This window comes from Solanum dulcamara, chromosome 4 (assembly GCF_947179165.1).
Source record: "Solanum dulcamara chromosome 4, daSolDulc1.2, whole genome shotgun sequence".
NCBI lineage: Eukaryota > Viridiplantae > Streptophyta > Magnoliopsida > Solanales > Solanaceae > Solanum > Solanum dulcamara.
This window is the reverse complement of record NC_077240.1, coordinates 32090111-32112501: the sequence shown is the minus strand read 5'-3', so window position 1 is coordinate 32112501 and position 22391 is coordinate 32090111. Positions and strand designations below refer to the sequence as shown.

Genomic DNA, 22391 nt, shown 5'->3' with positions numbered 1-22391 from the left:
CAATTAACTTTTAACCTAGGACATAGATTTTTAATGATTGAAAATTTTGGAAGATCCGTCGTGAAGACCGGAGGAAATTGATTTATTCTTTTCTTCTCTATTTTTTGTTATATCTTCAAGAATTCAAAATTTTGAATTTATTCTATTCAGCTTTGCTAGTTCATAATTAAGATTTTGTCTATAATTTTTAAATTATGATTTTCAAATTATAAGTAGCTAAATTGTATAATTGGGTTTGTGGGAACCATGATGAATTATCGAAGTAATTTAATGTAAAAAGTGATTATTGAATGATTTTTATTCATGTATTGTTTTTTCTTTCGCTTTGATTTCTTTTTTAACGATTGCAAATGTTAGAACTCGCCTTATTCTGACTTGCCGGATCAATAAGGTAAGGAATGGGAAAAGGGATTAAACAACGAGATTTGGGGCTAATCATCATCATCTAATTAGCTTGAACGGATCAAGGGATAGCTAAATCTGGGATCATTGATAAGGGTTAGTAAAGCATACACTCATAGACGAATCAAGTTGCATAGTAAAATTCACTTATTTGCCAGATCAAGTACTTATGTGAAATTAACTTACCGATCTTGCATGCTAAGAACTAAAATCAATCACTAATACGATATTCTTGCTGAGTTATGAAATTATGGGGAACATATTCGTAGTTACTTTTAATAATCTAAATACAAATAATATTTAGTCCAAGCTATTTTTGTTTTAATTTAAATCCCCCCTTTTAAATAACGTCTGTCAAGTTAAATTTTTCTATTGACAAAATTCTTCCATATTCTATTTGGGATCAACCCCGACTCATAGTTGGGTAAATATATTGTAAAGGACCGTTTATATTTTTTTTTGAGAAGTATATTTGGACGTTATCAAATTGGCTCACCAAATGGGCCTGAACACCTTCAAACTCTGAATAATTTGGCGATCTAAAATGCCTTTTGGCGACTCACCAAATAGTTCTGCGAGGAGACCTCCAGATCGCCGATTTGACCGACGGAATTTATTAAAATGTCTTTTCAATTGATTTTTATGGAGTTTCCAGAAGGGTATCTTGAGCTTTTACCCTTAATTAACTTCTCTTAGTCTATATTATAGCCTAATAACCTCCCATTCAAGCCCAACTCTTAGACAATTCAAAAATCTTCTCTGTACAATTTTCTCTCAAGCACAAGAAAGAAAGGCTAGGGTTTCAACATCAAGTTCAAGTCTTCAGTATTTAGAGCTTGCTTTTAGGATTTGGTAGCTAAGATATGTGGAAATTCACCAATGGATTCCTTTCATCCATTGGTTCCCAAAAGAACTCAATTCTCCTAATTTCACCCAATTTTAAAAAGTTTCATGTCAATTCTTCATGAGTCTTTTCTATATTGATTCAATTGGTATTATTTCACTCGATTATGTATGAATTCACATTATTACATGATTTTAAGTTGATTTCACATGAACCCATGCAATGCTATGGTTTTCAATTATGAACTATGAATTTTGATCATGGACTTTATGAGGAATTTATGAATGATTTATGAAAAATTATGACTTATGTTCCAAGTATGTTTTCAAGCGAGTAACCATGAATGATGAAAGGTTTTCTCATATGAAAGAAGTCATGATTTAGATTCTTAGAAGGTATAGTGTCTATATATTTATGTTATGATCATAATTTTCAATGAGCTATTCTTATGATGTAGATTGGTTGAATATTGTCTTTTTTAATGACTATGTTATGATTTATGTATTCCGTTGAGAGTTTATTTAGCATCGAGTGGACCTTGAGATAGAGACTCACCCATTAGTAGAAGCATGAGACTGTTAGTAGAAATTCCATTATTCCATAACTACGTACCACCATAGGAAGAAGGATCACCCGTTTGTAGAAGCTTGATTCCTTAGAAAGGGTCACCCGATAGTTGAGGTTTGATTCCTTAATAGCTTAGTGGATCCACTTAGGCAAAAATCATGGTTCTTACCTTGGCAAGTATGGACCCTCTCTTTTCAGTGTGCAAGGTAAAAAATGGACTCCATGTCGTAGGTCACATGGTTTATGTCGATTAACGGTAACTCTCACAATGACTTATGATTCTTACTATGTTATCATTCTCTTATGATTTTCTTACAAATTTTGCATTGACCATGCCTTTTGTCTCAAATGATGTTTCTAAAGAATTTTATTATGTTTTAACTTGGTTTCATTTTCATGTTTCATGCCATGCATTGCATATTTTTCACATACTTAGTACATTTCATATACTAATACATATTGTTTCCTATATTGTCTCATAATATAGGGTCTGATTCTCATCTCCCGCACGTGGCTAGTTGGTGATCTACTAGAAGTTAGCTTTTGGTGGATCCGACTCCATGTCGTAGCTCGCATGGTTTATTATGTTTTGATGGCAAGCCCGTCATGTCTTTTACTATTTTCAAACTTATGTTCTTTCATTATGTTTCAACGAGCTAGGAGCCTGTTCTAGGCCCAGCATAAAGTTAGTAGAGGCTATGCCAGACAATTATATTGTCTTCCACATTTAAGATGTTATCCCTAAATCCATTTTACGTTTTCTTCAATATTTTTTATTTACCTTATGTATACTCATGTTATGATATGCTAAGAGGCTTGTCCGGGGTCTCTCGGGATCCCAAGTGTCGTGTCACATCTAGGGCCTAGCTTGGGTTGTGATAATATATCAAATGGTGTATCCATGGGATAAAACATTTAGAAATCACCTATGTAAGTGTGAAGTGTAAGCCGCTTCAAGGAGAATCCGGTAAGGCCAGTTCTCTACGCACTTATGAACTGGAAAGTATTCATTGGCTGAAACGAACAAAACAATGAGAATCAAAAATAGTTAAAGAGTTAATTGTGTGACTTATGTTGTCAAGGTATACACCGAAACTCAACGTTTTAAAGATATCAAATCTATAAATTGACTGAGTATATCTGATATATGTTCACTATGGAATGTTAAAAGGAAAACCTGCTTATACAGATGCAATTAATCTTTATTTACAAATCACACACTTTTTCATGCATATGTTTTAAATAATAGTCATTCCCCATTCATATGAGGGATCATTTGTTGACCCCATATTCAATAAAGTAAAACAGAAATACTTTTAAGATAGAAAGAAAGACAATATCCGAATCCATAGAATACATTGTGTATCCTTAAGAAATTTAATCCTCTCACTGTACTCGAGGTTATAGATTATTTCCTCCCACAATAAAATGGACAAACTATTAAAGAAGTAGTGATACCTCAAACTTTAATAATTTCAGCAAACTCAAAAGCCAGCAAAGAAAATATATGCAGAAGAGGGAGAAGATTCGATGCAGAAAAATGAGAGAAAACCTCTTTATTTATAGACAACAATGGGTGCGAACTCACCTATTCAAAACAGTCTCATCTGTTCAGAACATACATGATATCTGTTGTAAAAAGAAATGTTTGGAAGGAAGGAACAAGTCTTTTCCAAATTCAGGAATTTTAAATTATTTCATTCTGTGAATTAATTAGTTAATTCTGTTTCACGAATAAATTAGTTCAAATTAATTCTGCAAATTAATTAATTAATAAATAATTCATCGAATTAATATTAAGAAAAAGAAAATTAATTAATGAGATTGATAAATAAATTTTATCTAATAGATTATCAATCAATCACATCAAAGTCGAAGTCGAGTGACGACGATGCGAGGGGGTACCCTCTACTTAACCCTTTAAAAGCTAAATGAAGTGTTTCCTAATATAAAGACAAAATTTTTCATTTCTTCTACCAATGAGGGAGAAAAAACTTTTCATTTTTCCTTCACTTGGGTTCCCCACATTTTTTAATTTTTATTTCTCAATTTACACCTTACTTAAACCCAACAATTATATTAGTAAAAGTAAACATGAGAGTTAAAAATAAATTATTTCTAAAAACAAAAAAGACATTATCATTCTTTTTTGGGATTATCATGTATATTTAAAAAGAAAGTGTGTCACGTGAAATAGGGGAAAACGAGTAGTTGGTATTAGAATTGTATAAAAACAGTGTTGAATATGATATATTAGTAATGCAAGAATTAGTTGTGCTGATATTATTTCTTATCCATTGTTTAGTTTAGTGTATTAAAAACAACATGCATGACACTATTTTTTTTAAAAAAAATAGTTAGTTGCAAAAGTATCCTCCACAATCTTTAGTTTTGTACACTTTCAAAGAAAATTTGTATCTTTAATCATGCTTATACAATATGTATTAAAAATTTTTGTATTATTAATCCAATGATTTGCTATGCATTAATTAAAAATAAAATAATATAAATAATATGTGTATTAGTTATACATAAATTATAAACTTATGTCAAATAAAAATTAATAATATTAAAATTAATATATACATTATTTTCTCTAATACTTTCTCAACTTTTTTTTCTTTTAAATGCCACTCTCAATGACCGGCGGACCCCGACCACTACCTTAGCACTCTGTCCCCTACCATTATATTAGCACCCAAAAAGTGGAGGATAAAGACTTAACATCAATGTGCATTATAAAATACTACAGGCTCGTTTGGTAGGAAGTGCATTATAATCAATATAATTAGTTTTATGTTAAATAGCAATTTAATTGCTATATATAAATTTTAGAAATGAGGCTATTCGGACAAGGTAGGAGTAGCCTCGGTGGAAGACAAGATGCGGGAAATGCGACTGAGATGGTATGGACATGTGAAGAGGAGAGACATAGATGCCCCAGTGCGGAGGTGTGAGAGGCTGGCCATGGATGGTTACAGAAGAGGTAGGGGTAGGCCCAAGAAGTATTGGGGAGAGGTGATTAGACAAGACATGACGCAGTTACAGCTTACGGAGGACATGACCTTAGATAGGAGAATGTGGAGGACCCACATTAGGGTAGAATGCTAGTTCATAGTCTCGGTATTCTTCTCTATTCATAGGCGTAGTAGTGCATTACGATCTCTTGCGCTGTGACTTCTGATTTCTGTTATTTCTGTTATTATTTATTACTTTCTATGCTTTGATTACTCTATTTTACCTGTGATGCTATCATTATTTATTTAATCGTTATTTGTTATTTGTATTTATTTATTTGTTATCTATTCGTTATTTGTTTGTTGTTTTTCTCATAAAGCTTTTAATTTCCTATTCTTATCTAACATTTTTTATGCATTTATGCTTTTACTGAGCCGAGGGTCTCCAGAAAACAGCCGTTCTACCTTGGTAGGAGTAAGGTCTGCGTACATTCTACCCTCCTCAGACCCCATGTTGTGGGATTTCACTGGGTTGTTGTTGTTGTTGTTGTATATAAATTTTAGCGTGCCAAATTGGTGTTTAATTTGGTTACCAATTTAAAATTTTGCATAACTAATAATATAAGTAATGAGGAAATCTATGTTATTTTATGTAGGGTACGTAAAAGATGGAATAATTAAACCTTGTATAATTAATTTTTGCATAACTTATCCTTGGATAACGTGCATAGTTAATTCTTACATTACTAATACCTACATAACTCTAACCATCATCCAAATGAACCCTAATAGTTTCATGAAACACTAGGGGTCGTTTGATAGAGTATATTAGTAATGCTTGCAATAACAATGCTAGTATTAGTTATGCTAACATTATTTTTTTATACATTGTTTGGTTTGATGTATTACAGATAACAAGCCTTGCATAACTTCTGCAAAAAATAATAATAATTGTTTACAAAAATACTCTCCACACTCTTTAGCTTTGGGAAATGAAAAATATTTTTAGAGGGATTTGAGGGGTAGTTATGTCATTAATCAATCTAACGCATAAACCCTTTGTATTACTAAAATATGAAAATTTATGGTATTAATAAAACACACCTTAATACACAATAAAGTGTATAACTAATGCATGCATTAGTTACGTTATACATAGGCTAAAAAAGCGTATCAAACAGGGATACAAATAATGCACAAAGCTAATGCATGTATTATTTTTTTCAATACACTTTACCAAACACACAAAGTCAGGGGTGGAGCCACCTTGAGTTCAGGGGTACCCCTTCGACAAAAAATTATATTATTTATACATGATTAAAATATTTTTTTATGTATATATAGTAAATGTCGAATCCCCTTCAACTAGTTTGTGTGTCTACTCTTCAGATTTTGAACTCCCTTAATTAAAATTCTAGTTATTCATGTATTAAAATTTACATAAACTTTATACATTGTCTGGTTACAAAAATGGGAAAGAATGATTAATCTTTACATAGAATCTACCATAAGTTATATAATGTTCGATTATTTTTTCTCTTTTCCACATAAAACATAACATTGCAAATACAATGTTTGATTTATGTTTTTCTTTTCTATGTATATTATTTTATGCACGATAGAAAATGAAATAATTAATACACGAATAATCAAATCATACCTTATCAATTTCTTCATTTCTAATATCTTCATAATTATAATCATCAACCAAATTGACCCCTAAATAATTTTGAGGTCTAATAACAAAGAAGCCAACAAGTAACTGCAGCAACATTTGTGTGTATGGATTTTGGTGTAGGGAATGTCTTATTTGCTAAGCTGTCATGATCTGTAATGACGTGATGTCTCATTCTACCAACAAAATAATAATAATAAGAGACTCTTCTTCTTTCCAGGTCATACAAAGAAAAAGAAAACTAAAAAGGCTCACAGTGTGGATACAAGGAAAAGACTTAAAATTAATATATGAATTTTTTCACCTTTTCTTTTGATTCCTTTCAATTATTATGTCTGTCCAGTAAAAGTTAGTACTAGTTTTTTTTCACTGTTCCTAACCTAGTAAAGACAAACCTTTTTACTGTCATTTACATCTCTCTTTTGAGCCGATCAAACTCTTTCGGAAACAGTCTATCTGTATCATATTTTTTTTAATAGTCACTCGTGAAATTATATTTAATATGTTGTTATAGTAGTAACAACTATTTTCCTATTATGAAAGACTTTACTAAAGCACATTTTATTGATAATTTCATGTGAAATTTGAGCTTTGTAACACCCCTTATCAAGATTTTATCTTATTATAAGATACTTGATATTCTCTGTGTGGGGAAATTGTTAGACACCTAATTTAAGTGATATCTCCAATGCCAACAATCTTTCTACACAGGGGAATCAAAAAGTACTTGTACAACTGACAAGGTATGTAATCTTAACTGAATTGGTGTAAAGAGAGATAGAATCTGAAGAAAGCTACTCTTATTAATTCCTTTTTCTTCAACTATGGTAGAGCTTCTTTCTTGAATGACTTATTGGCATATATGTATGTGTGAATGCATGGACAAGAAAGTGGGGTACTATGGAAATTAGTCCAATGAGTTGTCTGATGAAAGGAAATTGACAGCATTGCTTCCTTACCATAGTTACTGTTTCTCCAATGGATTCTTGAAATCAACATGTCTCAGAGTTTTTGTCAATAATTATTTTAAGTACACAAAAGTGTACAATCAAGAGGACCATCACCTTGATCTCAACTTTCATACTGATGGAGTTCAAGTTGGTACTTTTATACATCCATATGGTTTTTAGCACTGTTATGAAGGAGGACATGAAAATATCTCAGAAAATATCTCAGAAAATATCTCAGCTTTTTCAATAGTAATTTGAACCACAAGTGTCAATGTTCATATTGGATGATTTTCTTGAATGGCAAGTTCATTTGCAGCTATAGCAGGAGGAATTGGAGGGGTAGTAGTAGTCCTTTTAGGAGTGATATTCTTTGTATGCTTTCGGACGTTCCGCAACAGGAAGTATTCAAATAGGAATTCAGACTCAGCTTCTTCAGATCCATCTGCAGTAGGTAATGTAGACAAAAAAAATCATCACTATCTAGCTATGGAAATTTGAGCCCTGCTAACTCTATTTTCTGCTAAATCATGTACTGGACAAGTCGTTTCAGTGGAGCTGAAAAGGGGAGGATCTTTTGGTCCATCAAGGCTGTTCAGAATGGAAGAGTTGGAGAAAGCTACAAAGCATTTTGATGAGAGCAATCTCATTGGTTGTGGGAGTTTTGGTCTGGTTTTCAAAGGATTGCTTTGTGATGGAACTGTTGTTGCTATAAAAAGGCGTTTAGGGACTCCGAAACAGGAATTTACCGAAGAGGTATGTCTAGCTATTAAAAGGGGTTGATTGTTTAATAGAATAGGAAGAAAAGGGAAAGGCAACAAGGAATGGATTATCCTACTCATCTTTTCACTTCATCCCTTTTTCCTTCTTAAGGAAATGATACAATTTTCGAACTTCATATTCCTGTTTTAACAAAAAAGAGAAGTGGAAATCATCTAATTCAATTTTATGTCCCAGGTACTGATCACTAGAAAGGTCACACATATGTTTCTAAAGCTAACTCTAACTTTGCATTTCGAATAATAGGTTGCTCGTTTATCAAGGATTCAGCACCGCAACCTGGTCAGTCTTTTAGGCTACTGCCAGGACAGTGGATACTCCATGCTGGTTTTTGAGTATTTGCCTAATGGAAGCATGCACAATCACTTGTATGGTAGGGCTCTATTGAGTAGATATTACCGGTGATTATATGCCAAAGCTGAATATCTGTTGTTTTGTCAGACACAGGAAGGGAATCTGCAACAAAGCTAGAATTCAAGCAAAGGTTATCTATTGCTATTGGAACAGCTAAAGGTATATCTTAATGCTTGTTCGAGTCAAGTGTCCTGATTAATCCAAGGATGACTCTAAATTTGCTCTTAAATGTAACAGGTTTAAGTCATTTACATAGCCAACGCCCTTCAATAATCCATGGGAACTTTAAAACAGCTAATGTTTTGGTTGATGAGGACTTCATTGCCAAAGTTGCAGACGCGTGGATTCTGCAACTACTCGAGAAAATTGATGATGCAGGTCCTTCTGGCTTGAGTTCTTTCAATGCTTTTAGAGATCCAGAGTAAATAGAACTTTGCCTCATTTGAAGTTCCAGACTACATACAAACTTGACTATAAATAACTTTTTGATTTGTTTTCTGCTCCTTGTTTAGGATAAACCAAATTGGAATTCTCTGTGAGACAAGTGATGTTTACAGTTTTGGCGTATTCCTGTTAGAGCTTGTAACAGGTAGGGATGCTTCACATATAGATGAATTTGGATCAAACCAAAGCGTACTTGATTGGGTAAGTTAAAGAACCAAAATTCAATATCTTCAGCTTCACCATTCATCATGTTTATACTGAATGTTTATGTTAACTTGGCAAAAAGGTTGAAAAACAGCTGAGTTCAGAGCAGTTAGTGGATCATCGGCTTCTGGGAAGCTTCACTGCAGAGGTGATGAGGGATTTCGTCAAGATAGCATTGAGATGCATGAGTTTTCCTGGTAGATATAGGCCAACCATGGAAACGGTCGTGCTGGATCTTGAAAAGATTCTTGAGAGGGAGATGATGCACACAACTGTTATGGGAGAAGGTACTTCCACAGTTACTCTAGGGAGTCAATTATTTACAAACTGAAGCAATGACGGGAGTCAATAGTAACCGAGGAGACCTAGTTTATTTTCATGATTGAATTCGGCCTACAAGTAAATGTACATCAGCTTAAATAGCTTTTCCCTCTCCCCTCCTTCTGCTTCATCTTACAAAGCTAGAGGAGCAAAAGGTTGGGGCCTGAAATATTCATCAGCAACATTTTTTTAAAAAGTCCAATACGCCTGATAGGCGTTTAAGGGCATTATTGTTTGATTTATGATAATTAATATCCTGTTTGATAGAGTCGATATGTTTGAAAGAAATGATCCATTTTAGATTGTGGTTGTGGCCTTGATGATTATTGTAACTAGCAGAAGACTCCTGTTCAATAAAGTTAAATGAAGTTCATGAAATTAGTACTCTTGCAATTCCAATAGTTTAATTCTCATTGTATTTAATCTGATGAGGAATTTTCCGGTGTATTCCATGAGTGAGAAGATCTAACAGCACATTCAGAGCACAAACATGATTACATTAACAAGTGTGGACTATGAAATAGAGTTTAGATTTCATCTTTATAAAGACTATAAAATACTTCCAGCGGCTTAACGAAAATTGTCCAAACAGATAAATGGTGATGAGAAATTTCTTTAACCTTCAGTACTCTACTTCCCCTTTTTCGCTTGTTTGTACTAGAATTCATTTACCATTCTAACAATCATCAGCCATATGTAATCATCGAAAATGCTATTTAATCAACTAAGCCTAATATCCTTGCAAAAACGAGCACGTAAATAGAAATAAAGGCATAAAGCATTAGTATAACCATAAGAATTACTCGTTAATTAACTATATATGGTTAACTTATTCATTCTTGGACGTTCATATTTTGTATTAGTTTTGTTGGAATATACTACTAACCATGTAATTGAGTTATAATATTTTATTTTAGTCCCTTGTAAAAACTTTTTATTTTTTTAATTTAATATAATAAAGTCTTTATTTGAATAGTTCATTGTGTTAATATGCATGTCCAATTATTTTTAGTAGAATTCGTTTACCACTCTAACAATCATCAGCCATAATGTAATCATCAAAAATGCTATTCAATCAACTAAGCCTAATAATTAATATCCTTACAAAAACGAGCAAGTAAAGTAGAAATAAAGGCAAAAAGCATTAGTATAACCATAAGGATTACTAAATTAAAAAAAAACCCATAAGGATTACTCGTTAATTAACTATATTTGGTGAACTTATTCATTCTTGAACGTTCATATTTTTGATGAGTTTAACTTGTATACGCTAAAAGTTTCATAATAATTAAGTGAAAATTTTAACTTAAAAAATATGCAAGTAACTTACTATGGCACATAAAAGAGAGGAAGTAATAAGAATTTGACAGTAACCAAAAACTTCCTCTCTTTTCTCCCCTTCTGTTCTTGGGATGATCCGAAGTAAATAATGAAGCCCACTTCTGATATGCTAGAGTAAAAATTAGAGAAATGGGTGAATATAACGTTCTTGTTATAAAATAATAAAGTAGAAGAAGAATAGTGTAGAGAACGCTACAAAGAAGGGAGAAATATTATTACTATTTCTCTTCGAATATGAAATACACTAAATGAGAACCTTTTATTTATAGGAGAAACTAATTTGGTTCCAAAGTAACTTAGTTTTAATTTTTCTTCAAAGAAATATAATAGACATTCACACTAACATATAGAATATATTTATAACACTCTAATTAGATGTCTACTTGAAAAATAATATGCTTCATTAAAATTTTACTAGAAAAAATTTCAGTGGATAAAATTTTAGTGAATGAAAGTTGATTTAAAGAGTGTTTTGAGATTAAATATTTATTAATTTAAAGAGTGTTTTGAGATTCAAGAAAGTTGATTTTGATTATATCTTACTAATTTATGTATCATATTTATGGAATACACATAAAAATAAATTTATTATACATAAAGTACAATGAATACATCAAAATCATTGTATCTTACTAAAATATGTATCATATTTCTTGAATTCATATAAAAAAATAAATTCATTATACATAATGTTCAATGTATGTGTATGATTCATTGTAATATATATATTTTTAAATGATTCATCGTAAAACAAATTCAAGAATTCAATGATTCATTTTAAAAATAAATTCATTATATATTATGTTCACTATTTCTTAAGAATTAAATATTATTCATTGTATCTTTACTAAAATTTTCAACGTATGATGGTGGAAGAATAAACTATATAAGCAACATAAGAAATTTTTGAAATCATATCCAAAAATGGCTTCTCATTTAAAAGGTGTCACAAAATCAACAACTACACATCAAATATGTAAAGCATTATATGAGTACAAAAGAGATCATTCCACATGTACTCAATAAGATTTGCAATCGTGACAACACCGGAAATTTTGAATGCAATAAGAAAGTTAGAGATGAGTGTCACGCCCCGGGAGGGTACCCTAGGCGCGACCGACACTCGAAAGCCATTTCTGACCTTCAAGCGAACCACCTGATTCAGTCACACTATCATTCATTCACATTTACTCAGAGGGAGACTCAATCATAGACACACTATTCATCATATAAGGGCCGAGGGCCAATCACTATCAACTCATCGAGAAAAATATAATAAGACTTCTAAAAAATAGCAGTCCAACCTTCCCACACTCTAGTCCATGAAGCCTCTATCAAAGTCTAGGAGGTGCCAATGACAAGCCCATGGCTACCAACAATCAAAATAAAGGAAACGCCAACAAAACTATACAAGAAAGCTCAACATCCTACGGAAACTAGAAGGACTCACCAACTAGCTGGAAGTGTGAAGATCTTCAACGGTGCGCCGATTGATGATCTCTGGTACCTGTCTCTGCATCATGAAACGATGCAGGCCAAATGGCGTCAGAACATGGAATGTACGAGTATGTAAAATGGCTGAATGAAACAATATCAGAAGGAACCAAATCAACTCGAAAACTTTAACTCGGAAAGAAATACAACTCAACAAGCGTCCTAAGTCTAAACAAGAATATAGCTTAGACGGGACCAAATCATATACAATCAACTCAATCAGACTCGGAGTACTACTAAGACCTATGTGGGAGTTTCTCTTATCCGACAACCATCACTTATGAGCCAGTGAAAGTACAACAAACCGACGTTGTTGCCGCGTCCGTTCATACTTTACCAGAGTATGAACGAATCAACCAATCATGGATCCAATCCAACTAGGTCCTATAATGTCAGGACAATAAATTTGGGGAAACATCCGACTTTAATGGTTCAATCCCCTCATACATTTGGCGACGTAGTTATTGGGTTCGAGTATGGACTATACTCTTGCCCAATTCGGTGCTCGATACTCCTCCCAAGACTCAATGCTCATAAAACTCCATCCAATCAACTCAGTCAAATCATATCGACAAGTCTTATTACAACCTTGTCAACTCATCAACTCTACCACAATTAAATCTCTCTCAATCATACTATCCGATCAATCTCAATCATATCTTTCAAAAGTAATTTAAATATACATTTATAGTAATATATAAACATAACCAATTTATGTATAATACAGCTTGGGGGTGAGCGGCTTAACCCTTGGCCGCGCACGAGAGGTGGAAGCCTCGTGTAGGGTCTATTCTCCTGGAAAAATAATAATAATAAAAAAAATAAATATAAACATAACCAATCATTTCCTCCATCCATTTGATTAATCTTTGAGACTCATCACAACTTCAAGGCTTTAAATTGACACTTCAAAATAAGCAATATTTTAAAGAAAAATAACATCCTTTATCATAATCTACATAGTTAAGAAGATCAATAAAGCATATTTAACAACTCATTTTCATCAACTCATACTCACATAAAGGCTCTTTTTAGAAGTTTCTTGACTCAACCTCATCAACATAGCAAAAATCAATTTAATAGATGACAAGACTCATTTGAACATAACCCTAGCAAGAAACTCCATTCCTACGGACGTTATTCTCAAAGAAGGTATAGGGCACATAGGTGGACTCAACCCATGTTTTAGTTAGCCTTACATACCTTAGTGAAGACTTGAAGAAAACCTTGTGGTTGGGTCTTCAATGGAAAGCTTGAAGTCTTGAAGCTCTTGGCACAAATCTTTGTTGAAAATGGAGAAGAAGAAGAAGAAGAAGAAGATGAAAAAGAGAGAGTTTTCTAGGGCTTTTCTAGAGAGAGAGTGGGGCTGAAAATATGTTCCCAAATGCTCAAGGATGATACATATATAATTTGGGACAATTCCCAAATTGCCCCTTCTCAAAAGTTCTGGAAAATAGGCTAAAACGCTCCTGGCGCGATAGTGGCGCATCGCGCCATTGCAGCGCCAGGTCGATTTTGCCTAAAAACTTACACATCGGTTAGTGGCGCGCCGCGCCAAGGACCAAACTACCGAGGCACATTCTTGGCGCGATAGTGGCGCGTTGCGCCCTTACGGCGCCAAGGCCATATTTTCTGAGTTCTGGAAATTGGCTTGAAAACCCTTCGCACCTCGTAGTGGCGCGCCGCGCCAGGGGCCAAACTACTGAGGCGTGTTCCTGGTGCGATAGTGGCGCATCGCGCCACTGTGGCTCCAAGCCCAGTTTTCCACCAATTGCAACCCAGGCCTGAAATTCCTGCCGTGCTAGTTCGTCTTAGGATCGTCATATCTCTCGACTCCGAACTCTAAAAATTACATTCTTGGTGGTATTGGAAAGAAGACTCGACGACCTTTAATTTAATAGGTCATGGGCCACCCAGATTATCGTCTTTCAAAAGATAGAGTCATTAGAAGTCGACTTCTTATACGAACTCATCCTAAAACTTAGCCACGACGAACCTTTTGGACTTAGCTTGGTCCTAGGGGTCCTTTGTGACCCCACATCACCTCCAACACTCTTCAATTACTCAGGGACTCATCTTAACTCGAGCACATACTTCAAAATAATTGAGTTAGACCCTACACATATACAAGGAAGGTCCAAATCTTAGGAAAACATTTTGAGGGGTGTTACAATGAGCTTCAAGTAGATTTAAATTTTAACAAAAAATAAAACATAATAGAATCATATTTCACTAAATTATTTTAGATATATTTGTACTTTTAAATAATTATTAATTTATATATTAATGGGACCATTATTTATATAGGGGTCTTTTGAAAATATATTATCTTATTATCTTATCGAAATGGGTATTTTTTCCATTGGCCCAAGTCTAGACCGAAAAAAAATATTATCTTAGAGAGATTATTAATTTATCGAGTATTAATTTAGTAAAGTTTTACTGTACGTAGAAAATACAAAACAACTATGAAGGTCATTACATGATGTTTTATAATGAAATAAATGAGCACAATAAGAAAATTTATTTTTAAAATAATAATCAAACTTTAAATCTATTTCCATAAGTGAAAACAACCAAGAGTCATAACTTTATAAATACACTTCAAGGTAGGTAATATAAAAAATAATTAATAATAATAGAGGTATATTTATAATAAACTTCTAAAGGATTCTCTCTTTATATTGTAAATAACTTTTAAATTATAATTTAGAAATATATTATGAATAACAATTAAATCTCACTTTTCAATAGAAAATAAGAGAACAATGATGTTGGGGGGAGGAAACACCACAACTAAAGTTTGATATGACAATAAATATGAAAATAAATTGGACACGAGAATTTTACGTGGAAACCTCTCTAAATGATAGAAGGGAAAACCACGGGGTAGAAGGATCTCACTAATTTTAATATGGAGTACACAACTCTCAAATACAAGGAGAAAACAACAATTAACAATTCTCTCTTGTAAAAGGAACAACTACTAAAGAGGACACTCAAGACTACAATATTTATCTTGGTGTATAACTCTCTTTGTATTCTTACTCTCTCTTAGTGAGATTTTTTTGGGATGATTTAAATGAGGGCATGAAGCCCTCTATTTATAGGAGGATGAAAACGCGTTAATTTTTGTATGCGTTTTTCCTGTCAATTTTTTTTGTCAAAATGCGTTGATTTTTTCTATATGCGTTTTGCTGCTGCTTTTCCTTTTTCTTCATTTTATGCAGCCATTGTTGACTTTGTTTTTCCTTACATTTGCTGCTGCTTTTCCTTTTTCTTCCTTTATTTGTTTCTAGCATTTTCTAGCATTTCTCCCACTTGAAGATTTAATTGAGAATTAATTAAGTCTTCACACCATCCTTTCTACCCAATTATTGCAATGTTATGTTTCATCTAGGCCAATAAAAGATCGACACCATATGAATTTGTTACTGTTGATCGGCTTCGTAAACATATCTGCCAGGTTGTCATTAGTGTGGATTTTCTGAATATCCACACTGCCTTTTTCCACCTTCTCACGAACAAAGTGATACTGAACTCGTATGTGCTTTGTCCTTGAATGAAATGTCGGATTCTTTGCAAGATGCAAATCGATCTGACTGTCACAAAACAGAGCAACCTTCTCTTGTTTGTGCCCGAGCTCCTCCAATAATATCTGCATCCATATTGCCTCTTTGCTAGCTTGTATAGCTGCTACATATTCTGCTTCCGTCGTAGATGTAGCCACGATAGATTGCAATTTTGAAACCCAGCTTACAGCTCCTCCAGCAAGAGTAAACACATAACCTGTGGTGGACTTGTTTTTATCAAGATCACCTGCATAATTTGAAATAACATAACCTTTAACAGTAAAGTCTGATCCTCCATAACACATTGCAATATCTGAGGTACCCTTGATATATCTAAGAATCCTCTTAACAGTATTCCAATGCTCTCTACCAGGATTAGCCATGTATCGACTAACCACTCCCACTGCTTGTGCAATGTCAGGTCTTGTACATACCATGGCGAACATTAAACTTCCCACTGCTGATGCATACGGTACTCGAGACATCTCCATCCTCTCTGCTTTATTGCTAGGACTCATACTTGAGGATAACTTGAAATTAATAGGAAGTGGGGTAGAAATTGACTTACATTATTGCATCTTGAAGCGTCTCAAGATTTTCTTCAAGTAGTTCTTTTGAGAAAGCCAAATCTTCCTATTATTTCTGTTTCGGAGAATTTGCATCCCTAGAATCTTGTTTGCTGGTCCCAAGTCTTTCATTTCAAACTCCCTAGCCAACTGTGCCTTTAAATTTGTGAGACGATCTTTGTTGGGGCCTTCTACCAACATGTCGTCAACATACAACAACAAAATAACAAAATCTTCATCACTAAATCTCTAGTAATAAACACAAGGATCCGAACTATATCTGTTGTATCCAAGGCTTATAATGAAGAAATAAAATCTATTATACCAACATCTCAGTGCCTGTTTGAGACCGTATAGAGATTTGTTCAACCTGCAAACCAAGTTCTCTTTTCCCTATTCTTCAAAACCTTCTAGTTGGAGCATATAAATTTCTTCTTCAAGTTCTCCATGAAGAAATGCAGTTTTGACATCTAACTACTCCAAGTACAAGTCAAATGTAGCACACATCGCCAGGACCACTCGAATTTTTGTGAGTCGAACCATCGGAGAAAATATCTCATTGAAGTTTATACCTTCTTTTTGAGCGAATCTTTTTACCACCAATTTTGCACGATACTTCTCCACTTAATCATTACCATTGAGTTTGATCTTGTAGACCCATTTGTTTCCAATGGCCTTCCTTTCTTGTGGTAATTGAACAAGATCCCATGTTTTATTTTTATGAAGAGCTTCAATTTCTTCTTGCATTGCTGCCACCCACAGAGATGATTCTTGGCCTTTCATAGCCTCGTGAAAAGTTGAAGGCTCTCCATCTTCTGTTAATAGACAGTATGCAATATTACTCTCCATAGAATAATTTGAGTACCAAGCTGATTCTCTTTTCTCTCTAGTTGACCGTCGAACTTCTGGAGTTTCGATCTCAGCTTGCTCTTGTTCTTCGTGCTATGGTGCTGCTTCAGAAGAAACTGGAACTTCTTCTATTTCTTCAACTTCAACTGTAGTAGTTTTTGATTTTTCTTTTGAAGTTCTACCTTCTTTTGCTTGTATCTTATTTTTAACAAATACAACATTCCTGCTGATTACCACCTTGCAGGCTGTGGGATCCCACAAGCGATACCCCTTGACTCCATCAACATACCCTAAAAAAATGCATTTCTTGGATTTTGGATCCAACTTCGATTTTTCTTGGGTGTTGTACATAACATAAGTAGGACTTCCGAATATATGTAAACGAGAATAATCAACTGGTTTTCCTGTCCACATCTCCATTAGTGTTTTCAAATCAATTGCAGTTGATGGTGACCGATTGATCACATAACAGACGGTTTTGACTGCTTCTGCGTAGAATTGTTTTTCCAACCGTACAGTTGCCAACATAGCTCTTGTTCATTCCAACAAAGTTTTGTTCATCCGCTCTGCTACTCCATTTTGTTATGGAGTATATGCCACTGTGAACTGTATTTTAATACCTTCTTGTTTACAGAAGTTGTTAAATTCATCACCAGTGTATTCTTCTCCATTATCTGTCCTCAAACACTTGATCTTTTTCTCAGATTCAAGTTCCACCTGCTCTTTGAATTCTTTGAAAACTGGAAAAACATCTGTCTTTCTCTTGATTGGATACACCCAACTTCTTCTGGAGTAATTGTCGATGAATGACACAAAATATTTCGCTCCTCCTAGAGACTCCACCGGTGCTTGCCAAATATCAGAGTGGACCAGATCTAGTATTTCCTTGCTTTTAGCAGAGGAATTGCTAAACTTCAGTCTATTTTGCTTACTGGTAACACAATGCTCACAAAAGGGTAGTAAAACCTTTTTGAGCCTTGGAAGAAGCTTTTGCTCAGCAAGAATCTTCAAACCTCCTTCCAACATATGGCCAAGTTTACGATGCCATATCATCGTTGATTCTTCAAATGAACCTGCTGACATGGTTGGTGCTTCTCCTTCTTGGTATGTTTCACCTTTTAACACATATAGGTTTGCAGCAAGTTTTTCCTCTTTCATCACTACAAGCGCTCTTTTGGATATTTTCATGACTCCACCATGAGTCTTGTATAAACATCCATTATCATCTAATTGTCCCAAAGACAATAGATTCTTCCTCAAGTCTTTTACATGTCGTACCTCCTGGATGGTGCGTATCGTGCCATCATACATTTTTATTTTGATGGACCCAATACCAATAACATCCAAAGCATGATCGTCTCCCATGAATACAGACCCTCCTGAGATAGGATTATATTGATGGAACCATTCTCTACGGGAAGTCATGTGCCATGTTGCTCCTGTGTCCATGATCTGGACATCAGCGAAACGTTTTCTGCCTTTATTATTTGATATTGCCTCACTGCATAAAATATCGTCATCATCCGAGGTACATGCAACATTTCCTTGAGCATTTGATGGCTCAGGGTGTTCACTATTCTTCTTAAACCGACAATTTTTCTTGAAGTGCCCTTTATTGCCACAATTGTAGCACTTGATATTCTTCTTACTTCTTGATTGAGATCTTCCATGATTGTGACTCCCACTGGGGCCACGTTCCGTTGGTCTTCCTCTCACCATCATCAAAGCTTCAGCTTGCTGCAAATTTGCTTGTCTGTCTTCCTTATTTTTGTGCCGATTTTCTTCTTCCAAGATAGCGGCTGCAATTTCATCGAAAACTAGACTATTTGTATTGTTCGTCAGGTTGATGATGAGTTGATCATACGAGTCAGACAGACTTTGAAGTAGAAGCTCCGCACGTTAACTCCCATCTATTTTGCAACTCATTGTTGTAAGTTGCAAAAACAGAGTATTCAAAGTATTGATATGTTCAGTAACTGACATGGACTCTGCCATTCGAAGAGTATACAATCTTCTTTTTAAGAAAATTTTATTATGCAAAGACTTGGCCTCATACAACCCTGTAAGGGTATTCCATATTTCCTTCGCCGTCCCTTTTTCCGTCACACTAGATAATACTTGATCAGCTAGTGCCAAGTGTAGATCAGCAACTGCATTGCTGTCTATGTTATTCCACTTACTGTTATCAGCAAAGTCTACGGGCCTGCCTTCGATTGTATCTAAGCAATTGTCTTTTCTCAATATCGCTTTTATTTTCATTTTCCACAATGAGAAATTAGTTCCATTGAACTTTTCAACATCAAACTTTATTGTACTCGATATTTTTATTTGCTTCACACCTTTCTAGATCATTTTTAAATATTTTTGCGAACAATCATGACAAACTGTACCATCACCGAAATTTATTATTCACGTAAATAGTACTATTCACCGAATTTATTATTCACGAAAATTTTACTATTCATGAATAGTACCTTCGAATAAAACAGACAGAATAACTGAGGGCTCTGATACCACTGTTGGGGGAGAAAGCACCACAACTAAAGTTTGATATGACAATAAATATGAAAATAAATTAGACACGAGAATTTTACGTGGAAACCCCTCTAAATGATAAAAGGGAAAACCACGGGGTAGAAGGATCTCACTAATTTTAATATGGAGTACACAACTCTCAAATACAAGGAGAAAACAATAATTAATAATTCTCTCTTGTAAAAGGAACAACTACTAAAGAGGACACTCAAGACTACAATATTTATCTTGGTGTATAACTCTCTTTGTATTCTTACTCTCTCTTTCTGAGATTTTTTTGGGATGATTTAAATGAGGGCATGAAGCCCTCTATTTATAGGAGGATGAAAACGCGTTAATTTTTGTACGCATTTTTTCTGTCAATTTTTCTGTCAAAATGCGTTGATTTTTTCTATACGCATTTTGTTGTTGCTTTTCCTTTTTCTTCCTTTTCTGCAGCCATTGTTGACTTTGTTTTTCCTTACATTTGCTGCTGCTTTTCCTTTTTCTTTCTTTATTTGTTTCTAGCATTTTCTAGCAAATGACACGCCTGTAATTTTGGTGTTGATTTTGGGACAAATTTATAACTAAAGTTACTCATATCGAATGTACAATGCTCTCTTCCTACGAACAGATTCTAGAATATACTCCACTAATCTATTCAAAATTCTCTATCTCACCGGCCTTCTTCTTGCATTTTGTTTCCTTTGTTGCTCTGCTTATGGCCTTCAATTCAGTTGATGGACTTAATCTTTTGAATTGTGAATGTATCTTAAAATAGTTTTGATTATTGATGGGTATTGAGACTAAATAGTTAGGTGCGATTCTGTTAAGAAAGTTAGTTAGTTATTTTATCAATGCCAGTTGTATGTATGCAGTATGCAGTAACTGAACTTGTATGTGAATTAGTTAGTATATTTGTTCCTTTTTACTTGTATATGTATAAATAGGGAACTTGTAATCCCTTTCATAATCATCATTCATAATATGAAAATCTGAGGTGTTCTCCTCTTCTCCTTGTTCTTCTGTAAGGTTTAGTTCCTTAGTCACCATTAATGGTGATCATAGAGCTTTGATTTAAGCCCGAGCAGCTGCGTTTAACAATGGGTTCTCTAAATCTAATAACAACTTTATTTGGGATCCTTTTTTAGGTGTAAAGTCTCAAATTGGGAATAAAGTTGGCATTTTGAAGATCTTGAAGCTAAAATTTGTGCTATCCCTCCTCAACCGCATATGTTTTGCCACCTTTTTCAATAAATTTTGAATAGTCTGTTATAGCTTGAAGGTAAGCATCTTCAGAAATTTGATATTTTTTTTGTTTCTAGATGATGCACAAAGTATAATTTTTAGTATTTCCCATAAATCATTTTAACATGTATAATTTTTACTGTCGGAGAGAGTATCTTATTTTACTAATATGTATTTGTATTTATACAAGAGAGAAAACAACAAATAAGGAAATAATCAATTAATAAAAAATTGTCATATTCTCCTAATCATAATAGAAACTAAATTACTAATGGGATACTAAGATATGGAAAATCAATCAAGAGAAATCCTAATATCAATCAAGAGATATCACTAATATGCCCCCGCAAGATGGTAGATCGGTCTGATATACCAATCTTGGACTTTAGTGCTTCGAATAGAGCTTTTGGAAGTGACTTGGTAAGAAAACCAGTGTATTGGTCTCGGGATGAAACATGAGAAACATGAAGTGGGCCTTGTTGCTAGAGATTTTTAACAAAATGATAGTCAATCTCGATGTGTTTCATTTGTATTGACCCTGAAGGTCATTTTCGATAAAATTACCACTTTATCCCTCTCGTTAGTTGCTCCGAGTCACTTTTGATTAGGTCTGAAAGTTGATTTTTAGAAATCTTATGAAAAGTTGAGGTTTTGCTAAAGAAAGGAGTTTAAAAGGCTTAAGTTGTCAAATTTTGAGTTTTGGGGTCATTTAGAGTTTCGAGTCTCTGAATAGAATTTCATTGACTCTTTCAGTTCAGGAATGTAGAAATTGGTTTAGGAGAGTTCCCAGAATCAGACATGGAGTTGAAACGTAAATTTTAGGTCCGAAGTTAAAAATTGAGCTAAAGTTTGATCCAAATTTGACTTTGGTCAACATTTAGTGTTCAGATGCTCGGATTGGATTTCTGATGATTTCAATGGTTTCGGGGGGTGATTTTGATGCTAGAAATGACTTTGTTGTAATTTTTAGAGTATCCAAGACTATTTTGGGTATTTCAAGTGTCGAACCTAGTTTAGTTGCGACTTATCGGATTTCGGGTCAAAGAGACCTTGAATTCAAATTCCAACGATTCCATTAAATCCAGAACGTCTAATTTAGTAGGGTTGCATATTTGATTTGTGTATACGGGGTTCTGATCAAATCTCGAAGGTCAAATTGGAGACTTTTGTGACAGTGTATTTCTTGAGTTGTTGAGATCTGGTGCACTCGCTTTAGTGGGGGGAGGGGTGCCCCTTTAGCGACGTCGATCAAGCGAGGTGACCATCGCTTTAGCGACGTCCTCTTAAGTTATGATCCCGCCGCTTTGGCGAA

At 34.1% G+C, this 22391-nt stretch overlaps 1 protein-coding gene across 3 annotated transcripts; it reads left to right on the top strand.

Moving 5' to 3' along the window:
- The first annotated feature begins 7006 nt into the window (after nt 1–7006).
- Nucleotides 7007–9894, top strand: LOC129887263 (proline-rich receptor-like protein kinase PERK3). Of its 3 annotated transcripts, XM_055962295.1 has the most exons (8): nt 7007–7188; nt 7712–7846; nt 7937–8148; nt 8419–8545; nt 8614–8685; nt 8764–8947; nt 9039–9171; nt 9257–9894. In XM_055962295.1, exons 3-8 carry the CDS (start codon nt 7993–7995, stop codon nt 9503–9505), a joined length of 921 nt encoding a protein of 306 aa, XP_055818270.1. In that variant the 5' UTR covers nt 7007–7188; nt 7712–7846; nt 7937–7992; the 3' UTR covers nt 9506–9894. The 3 variants fall into 3 exon arrangements, with proteins under 3 accessions (XP_055818270.1, XP_055818269.1, XP_055818268.1); XM_055962294.1 differs by lacking the exon at nt 7007–7188 and having other exon boundaries at nt 7197–7846; nt 7946–8148; XM_055962293.1 differs by lacking the exon at nt 7007–7188 and having other exon boundaries at nt 7197–7846.
- The last annotated feature ends 12497 nt before the right edge of the window (nt 9895–22391 follow it).